At 46.1% G+C, this 8,409-nt stretch overlaps 1 protein-coding gene across 11 annotated transcripts; it reads left to right on the top strand.

The window, feature by feature from the left end:
- Positions 1–49: 49 nt before the first annotated feature.
- CUNH1orf54 (chromosome unknown C1orf54 homolog) lies at positions 50–8,198 on the top strand. 11 transcript variants are annotated; one of them, XM_039841494.1, is made up of 9 exons: positions 55–529; positions 982–1,610; positions 2,012–2,119; positions 2,273–2,334; positions 3,841–3,924; positions 4,826–4,884; positions 5,287–5,397; positions 7,343–7,444; positions 8,110–8,198. In XM_039841494.1, the coding sequence occupies exons 2-8, from the start codon at positions 1,483–1,485 to the stop codon at positions 7,439–7,441; spliced, it is 651 nt and encodes a 216-aa protein (XP_039697428.1). In that variant the 5' UTR covers positions 55–529; positions 982–1,482; the 3' UTR covers positions 7,442–7,444; positions 8,110–8,198. The 11 variants fall into 11 exon arrangements, with proteins under 11 accessions (XP_039697431.1, XP_039697428.1, XP_039697429.1 ...); XM_039841495.1 differs by having other exon boundaries at positions 55–328; XM_039841497.1 differs by having other exon boundaries at positions 50–1,610; positions 7,346–7,444.
- The last annotated feature ends 211 nt before the right edge of the window (positions 8,199–8,409 follow it).

Consider the following 8,409-nt stretch of genomic DNA (forward strand, 5'->3'; position numbering starts at 1 on the left):
GGGCTGCGGGTGGGGCGGGGCTACAGGGCGGGGCGGGAGCCGCACGGCCTGCTGGGAGTTGTAGTCCTGTGCTTCAAAGCCCGGGACCTTGGCCCTGGGAGTGGCTCAAACCGGTTAAAGGGAATTGAGCTGGGTTGGGCCGGTTCGGGGTTCGGGTTCCTGGGTTCGGTTGGGCCTTGGATGCGGATTCCCTTCGTTATTTTGTGGAGAAGGGAGGTAGCAATCCTGCCTCTACTCGAAGAGCTGCAGAGGGAGGAAGATCCTGTTGGAACCTAAGGGACAAATACGAAGAAAGCACAGGATAGAGGCTCCGGGGAGATAGGGACGGGTATTGTTCTTACTTGAATGAGAGGAAATGGGCTAGAGCTACTGCCTAAGAGATGAAGGTTAGATTTAAAAGTAGGAGCTCTTTGAACAGGCTAGTATAGGAAACGTGCAGTAGGTATTATCGCTAATGAAACCTTCATCTGTAATGACAAGAGAATCAGCAAGAAGGAAGGGGAGCCTGGAGAGCAATACTGGGAAAGAGGTTAGAGGGGATTCGGAGTTAAAATAGTTTGTTAAAAGCAACAAGAGCGATGGAGTTGAAGGAACACGAGCCTACCCTCCTCCCAGGCCAAAGGACTCAATTCCCTTTATGTCGTATTTCCTCTATTTATTTTCTGAAAATGATCTTCGATGGTGTCTTTTTCTCAGACTAGGGGAGGCGGAGCAAAGCAAGCAAGTTCTGGTAGAAGAGGGTACCCTACCCTCATTTACATAGCAGTGAGGTTAGCCCTTAGGAAAGATGTTTCCGCAAAAATTGGTACCAGGATGGGAGAGTGAGGGAATCAGGAATATTGGTTTTGAGAGAGCAATCAAAGTATGGAAAAACTATAGAAGTTGTTCAAACAGAACCACGCTTCCTTTCCTTCTTGGAAGTATTTTATGTTCTAACACATACGTGTATATCCACATAAATATTTTCCATTTTTTTTCCAGGAAATTCTGGAAAGAAGCTGAAGAAGTAGATTGTACAGATTTACACTGAAAGTCACCAAGCAAATCCTCTCCCAATAAGGTGGAGAGGAGCATCTTGGCCTATGCTCAAGACTCTGGGTCTTGCTTCTGAGCCTAAGCTGACCGAGTTAGGGGATAAGACAACTCATCTCAATTCACCTTGGAGCTGTTACCACAGCATCTTCTGACAGATAAGAGCGGGCGCCAAACCTATCTTGTTCATGGGTGGTGGTTCCACAGGGACTTGCATTGTACCTGACTCACTGTAGATATCAAAAGATATTTATTAACTCCCTTAAAAAAGATAACAATTGTATTCTTTTCTCATTTCCTTGCCTGTGAACCCTGAATTGCCTAACAGACTAGGCCTAGCACACCGTGCCTAGCACGTATGTTATTAAATGTTTCTGAATTGAAGTCAATGAAAATGGGAAACATAAAAACAGAGAAAAGGATAAGACAAACTCTACCCCATAGGCTGGAATGAAAGGAACACACCAAGTGACTGAAAGCGAGAGAAGAGATGTGGCATCTACAGGAGAGAAAGAGACCATCTGCTTTTTCCTTTCTTCCATCCGGTGCCTGGAAAGTGGAGAAAGAGGTGAGGTGAGGTCAGTACTTACTAGAGAGGAAATAACTGGCCTTAGCTGAGAGATTTTTATCAGAAGCAATGTAGCAGGTGCTTCGAGAGCCAGACAATGGTGTTGATATTGTTCCTATACTTCACAGTCCAGACAGGCAGAGAAGAGGGACTGTTTTCAGTCTAGAAAATGCTCGTCCCTTCTCAGAACATTTCAACTGTGAAGAAAGAGATTGTGATTAGGCCTCAGAGAGAAGGGCAACTCTGGATGGTGATAGTAAATTAGGGACAGTGAGAGGGAAGGTGAGCTTTTTGTGAGGACTGGAAGAGAAGGAAGGCGTGGAGGAGAGGAGGAGAGGGGCTTACTATAAGAACCTCCTTAGTAGTCCAGGGAGATTGAGGGTGTGTTTTTGTTTGTTGTTGTTTCCGTAGTGGCAGCAGGAATCCTGAATGGATCAAACCCAGGGTTCAACAAACACGTTCCCATCAAAACCCACTTTGCCTCTTAATCCGAGCAGCTCGGGCCAAAGGACCAGACCGGTAGTGACTGATGATCTAGTCAGTCAGCGAATGGGAGGGGAATTCCACTCCCTGAGAGAAAAGCAAAGCTCCCTCCTTGCTTTGGAGGAGGGCCAGAGGCGGGGTGCTTTCGGTGGGAAACGCTGCAGTTCCTTCTTCTTCTTCCTTGCACAGCAGTGCAGGGTCCGGAATGGAAGTCCTCTTCGCAGCCATCCTTGCTGTGCCACTCATCCTGGGTGAGTTCCCTTCTCTCCCTAAGCTTTCGGGCCACGTCTACTACCATAAATGGGATGGGAGAAGAGAAAACGAGGAGAGAGTGAGGGGTGCAGTTCAGTGGGGAGTGATAACACTCTCATCTGTGCCAGAGTCCAGTGTTGGGGGCGGAGAGGGATCTGGAAAGTAGAGCCAGAAAAGGGGGAGGAAAGCAGAGTCCTGTCAAAGAAGAGGCCCCTGACGGGGATGGAGCCCCGGCTGTGGGGAGTACCTAACGAGAGAGAACTCAGCTCTCCATCACCACGGAGCTGAACGAGATGAGAGGGACTCAAGTGGGAGTGAAAAAGAGAACAGACTCTTTGAAAGTGGGTCAATCTGAAACTAGTGAAGGAAGTCAGGGTACCTTCTTTCCCCGGGAGCTAGAGAGAAAGCCTTGTATTAGTAAAGATCTAGAAGTGTGGGGGTGGGGGGTGACCTCTAGGGAGGTGGAGAACTGGCTGCCTTCAGGGACCGGTCCAAAAAGTAGCTTGGCTCCTTCCCCCCTTTGTTCCTCGTCTGCCAGGTGCTCTCATTGTTTCCTTTTCCTCCAGATTCTTGTGTCATTGCTTGTAGTTAAGGGAGCGCATTCAAGGAGCTTGGGGAAGTGTTCGGCAGGAGGCTTAGCCTTCTTGATCCAATCATGTCAAAGTCCTGTATTTTTAGTCCTGGAGATGAAGAAAAACAAATGCAGATGGGTCATTTAGTCCAGCTGACTCTCATTTTAAGAAAACATATGTTAAATGGCTTGTGCAGAGTTATTCTGCTAGTTAGCAGTGAAATTGGAATGAAACCCAAGTCCAAAAGCCTGAGAGAGACAGAGACAGAGACAGAGACACTGTGTTTGTGTGTGTGTTCGTCTGTGTGTGTTAGAGAGACACGAATAAGAGAAGAGCTCTCATAAATACAGTATGGTGTAGAGCAGGGGTTCCCAACCCCGAGGCCGAGGACCGGTACCGGCCCGTGGCCTATTAGGAACTGGGCCACACAGCAGGAGGTGAGTGGCAAGCACGAAACTGAAGCTTCATCTGTATCTGCAGCCGCTCCCCAGCTCCAGCATCACTGCCTCAGCTCCACCTCGGATCATCAGGCATTAGATTCCCGTAGGAGCACTGGTCCCTGGTGCCAAAAAGGTTGGGGACCACTGGTCTAGAGCATACCAAATAGTAGATTTAGAGTTTATAATTTCTGGTCTCTCTCTGCTTCCTACCTTTTTAGGTTTAATTCTTGTTTTGAGTTTACAGTATGTGAAGGGACCTGTTTTCTGTCCTGGGAACTTCTGGATTGAAAGGGCACAGAGTAACAGGCCACATCACAGATGTGGAGCCCAGAAGACTGAGCAGGGTTTAGGGGTGCAGAGACAGGGAGATAGCCTGGCCCTTGGAGGAGAGGCAGAGAGAAAGGCAACTGATAGAGTTGAGGTCAGCCTCAGGTGTCATTCTGTTGTTAAGGAGTTCCAGATGCCCTTTGACCTCTAGTCCTTGTCCCCTTAGGACAAAATTATGAGGGTGAAGAAGGACTGGAAGAGGATGATTATTATCAGGTGGTCTATTATTACACAGTGACCCCCAATTATGGTGAGTATGCACAAGGCTCAGCCTTTTAGCAGGATGGCGAGAGGTTGGGGATATTTAGTTCTGCGACTTTTCCTTTCTTTTTGCGGTGGAGCAGCTGGGTCACGGATAAATTTAGTGATAAGCAAAGACTATCAAGGTTCGTGATGTTATTTCTCAAGCTAGCAATTTTCAGTTCTTTGGCAACTGGTTGAAACAATTTGAAAACTTTCAAATTTGTGAATTATTTTAGATATTAGATTGAAAATATAAATGCATACACATTCATGAACTTTTTGTGTGTGTGTGTGTGTGCGACTTCCGTGGGCTTTATTTTCACAGCGAAGAATGCAGCAAAGATGACCTGAGGGTAATCTTTAAAATGAGCTCCCAGTGGCAGGTGACTCTTGGCCAGAAGAGAGCTGAGGCAACCTCAGTTTTCAGAGGTCAAGTTCAGATCTAAGAAGGTGTACTTGGTGTAGTCATGATGCTGGAGATTCTTGTAGGTGGCAGTGGCAGCTCGTATGGGCTCCTTTGGCAGACTTTGCTTCTTGGAATTTGGTGGCAGTCCCTTGTCACTCTTTCCTGATTCCGTGGAGAGAAAAACTGTGGGAGCAAGTCCTTGAAACACTGGTCCTTCTAGAAGCATAGTCTTCACCGCTCGGTTTGTCCTTGCCTTGACAGAAGGAAGACCCCCGAGGGGCAGGCCCGGAGGTCATTGCACTCACCCTCCGAAGAACAATAGATAATGGAGGTGACCGCTGCCCACAAACATTTTCATATTGAAGTTCATTAGGAGTAGATTATACCTGTAAAGTTTACACCTTGAGCAAGCCGAAGTGTTCTGAGAGATTGCTTCCTCTCCTCGTGTCTAGATCTCGTACTACCTTTCTCGTTTGTAATTGCTGCTGCTTCTCCTCTCCAGATTACTTTGGTGCAAGTTTCACTGTTGATTACCAAATGTTTGAGTTAGAGGACAAGCTGGTGAGTGACATCAAAGAGGATCAGGATAGATAACGGTTAAAAATAAACTGGGCAATGTTATAATGCAAGTGATTAGCAAGAACAAAAATGAGTTAAGTGAAGTGAAACTAGGTGGTGGGGCCCCAAACAGACCATTTACCACAGCTGTGGAGGAGGAGGAAACCAGAATCCAGCAGGTTTGCTGAGACACTGAGAGGGCAGTGGGTAGTCCTCGATCAAGGGAATTGGTGGGTGGGATGGGTACATAATCCATGCAGACGTAAGGGGGAGGTCCCTGAGTCTGAGTATAGTGGGGGACTGTCGTGGGGGGTGGGGGGAGGTGAAGAAGAGAACTCTAGAGAATCTGTAAGGACGTTGGATGGAGGCGATAATAACTCTGTTTCCTAATCCTGATGAGGGCAGAAGAGGTTGGATAAGAAGGAAGTGGAAGCAAAAGAGACTACCATTAGTCCTGAAACAGAACATGCAGTCCATCAGACACCCGTAACAGTGAAAGCAGTAACAATGGAACCGGTGAGTTAATTGGGGGATAAGGCGGGGAGGGAGATGTGACATCTCTTACCCTGGATAGCTCCCAGGGCTGGTGACATGAAGCAGAGGGAAGATTGGAATACCAGGCTTCAGTGGATGGGGGAACCAAATAACTAGTATTGCAATGCAGGTGTTCATCTCAGCTTGGCCATCACTTCTTTCCCAGAGGTTTACTGCTAACTCCGTATGCAGAATAGTGGGAAGATTTGATGCAGTTAAATTGCAGTTCAATAGCACTTAATGTGTACGTAACCCATGCCTAACGCTGCTAAGGATGCTGCTGCTGCTGCTGCTGAAAACGAAATCTATGGCGTCGTTACTGCAAAGTATTTATAAAACTCAAGTTTACATTTATGAAACATTTAGAACAAAATGAAAATCTTTGTAACGATGTTAAATTACATACAAATGTGAGAGCACATGTGACCTAGACAAGTGCTGCGGGCGGTGGAAGGAGACAGGTCCATACCGGAGTTGTCTGGAAAACTTAGAAGGTGATTGTGCTTCAGATCCACTTTGATGATTGGCAGTGTGTTACGAAAGGACGAAAGCAATTAGATGGAAGGATAATTAGTCCAAGAGTGAAAATCCTGCGTAGACGAGGGGATAGAGCACGTATGGCATGTTTTGTGGATGAGCTATGATTGGAGGAGAGTGTAGATGGAAAGAACAGCGGGAAATTAAAAAAATAATAACATTTAATATAAATTTAAAATATTAGGCTCTTAATATTTGCTTGGAAATTTCACATATGGGAAGCCAGGGCAAAATTACCGAGTCTGAAGGGTCAGGCTGAAGTTTGGATGTATAAGAAATAGGGAGCCTAGTAAGTTCTTCAGGGAGGTAAAGATACAATGAAAGTGGTGTTTTAGAAAACCTATTTGTCTGGTAGTATGCAGGATGCAATGGAATGGAGACAGATTCATGAGACTTGCATCATTCCCAAAACAAATTTTTAAAGACCTGTTCTAGGGCATTTTGAATCAAGAGGAGAAAATAGATATTTTGAAGAAAATAGTTTCAGTGATAATTTCATATGAGCGCTAAGTGAAGAAAGACTTAAAATAAACTATAAGTTTAAATGTGGATGTCTAGGGAAGTGATTGACCAAAATGGGAAGTGTGGGAGATTAGAGTGGTTTAGGGGTGAAGTTATAAATTTCGTATTGTCCAAGCTGAATTTCTGGTGACAACCCTATGAAGCGATGCTGAAGGAAGGGGAGGTCGGACAGGACTGCTGTTCTAAGTGCAAAGTCAGAGTTACGAAAGTCGATGAGTGCAGTAGAGCCAGTACACATGGAAGACCAAAAGGCCAAATCCTGTGCCTGTAGTTAGTAGAAGGAGAAAGGGAAATCAACCAAGGAAATGGAGGAGAGTGGGTTGGAGACGTGGGCCAAGTTTGTCTCATATAGAGTCTAGAAGAGAAAGCTTAATATAGTCAATCACAAAGCTACTAAGAGGCCAAGGAGAAGGTCATTAGTAACCTCCACTCTACAAAAAAAAAAAAATGTTTTAAATGAATAGTTGGAGCAAAAGCAGGATTTGGTGGCATTAGAGAGGGGGTACATTGTGAGGAAGAGTATGGGCCAACCATTTGTGGAATCTGACACTGGAAAAAGAAACAACAGTTAGCAAGGGCAGCAGGGCCAAAGCGCAGCCCAAATATACATGAACACAGATAGGATGTCATGAACACGGCGGATGAAATATACATGCCGAATTGAGTGGGGCTTCCCTAGTGTGGTCAGGGATGGCTGAAAGGCACAGCAGTAGGACTCCTTATAGTGCTGGGGAGGAGGGCTGGATCTTTCAAGTTTAGAGGAAAGGAAGACAAAAATTGGTGTAAAGAGATGGCTATCCTGCCATAGAGGAAGAGGGTGGTCAGAAGGGTGACACTGACCTTCTGTGGGGGGATTTCTATATTTTAGCAGAGTCCAGATGTGAACGAGGCTATATCCTGTCTGCAGAGTCCTGTTTCCCCCCTCTTGTCCTGGCTCCTTGTTCAGGGGTGGATGTATTTCATATAGAAGGTGAGTGTAGCCATTGGCCTTGGGGGAGTCTGTGAAGCAGTTTTTACCACTCTCTCTGGCTAGTGTTTTCAGCATGTTCAGCTCTCTCTCAGCTGCTTAAAAGAAGAGGGATCACATTTAGAAAAATCTTATCTGCCTGTAAGGAGGTTTAGGAGGTGTCGAGGCAGAGACTTATGTAATAAGAGTCGTTTACTTTTTCTGAATTGGGAGGGTTTCAGGACCTGAGCAGAAGCAGGTGGAATGGAGGAGAAACCCCTCGTTCTCCAGTCTGCCTTGAAGAATCAAAGCTAGTTCCAGCCTGGCAGTGGTTTAAGGCAGGGCAGGTGCCAGAGGGCAAAATGGGAAGGGCCCTACTACTGGGCAGAGTCAAGAGGCAAAGTTCAGAGGCAGAAGTGGGGGGGAGGTCGGTTTCCTAATGTGAGAGAGAGATGGGGGGGTGGAGGGGATAGAAACCTAAGGGAAGGATTTAAGTTGGGATTCTAAATAGCTGTGGGGCATGAAGAGATTTAGCAGAAGGAAGGAGCGAAGAGGGGAGGGGACACATCTCCCAAGAAATCTAGCTCGGAATATGAAACCTGAGGAGTTTTCAGAGGTGGGGGCATGGAGGGGTTTCCTGAGTCTCTGACTCTGACTGGTCATTGTTTCTCCTCTCTTTGTCTTTTTAGGAGAGAAAAGGCTGCTATGACTCTTTGGGTGGGGATTTGGGGACAGGAAATTGGAAGATAAATAAATGAAATAATCTGGTTACTCTCTACTCCTTCATGAGGGTCTGTTCTAAAGCCACAACTCGAAAGCGAGCACTAGGATATGGGAGTGGGAAGGTAGCTTAGAAAGGAAGTTAGGTGACAGTAGCATCAGAGGGAATCATTAGGACTGTGAATGAACCCGAAATTTTGGGAAGAATGGAGAAGAGCACCTACAAACAACAGGTTTATTATCGACAGTCCATAATTCTAATTCTATTG

Source organism: Pteropus medius, unplaced genomic scaffold, assembly GCF_902729225.1.
Source record: "Pteropus medius unplaced genomic scaffold, Ma_sr-lr_union100, whole genome shotgun sequence".
Taxonomy (NCBI): Eukaryota; Metazoa; Chordata; class Mammalia; order Chiroptera; family Pteropodidae; genus Pteropus; species Pteropus medius.

Excerpts from the sequence above, each read along its gene's own strand:
- CUNH1orf54 (XM_039841494.1), top strand. The coding sequence starts at position 1,483 with ATGAAAGGAACACACCAAGTGACTGAAAGCGAGAGAAGAGATGTGGCA. Across the intron at positions 1,611-2,011 it reads GGAGAAAGAGGTGAGGTGAG|TGGCAGCAGGAATCCTGAAT; the intron begins GTCAGTACTTAC and ends TTGTTTCCGTAG. Across the intron at positions 5,398-7,342 it reads AAGCAGTAACAATGGAACCG|CAGAGTCCAGATGTGAACGA; the intron begins GTGAGTTAATTG and ends TCTATATTTTAG.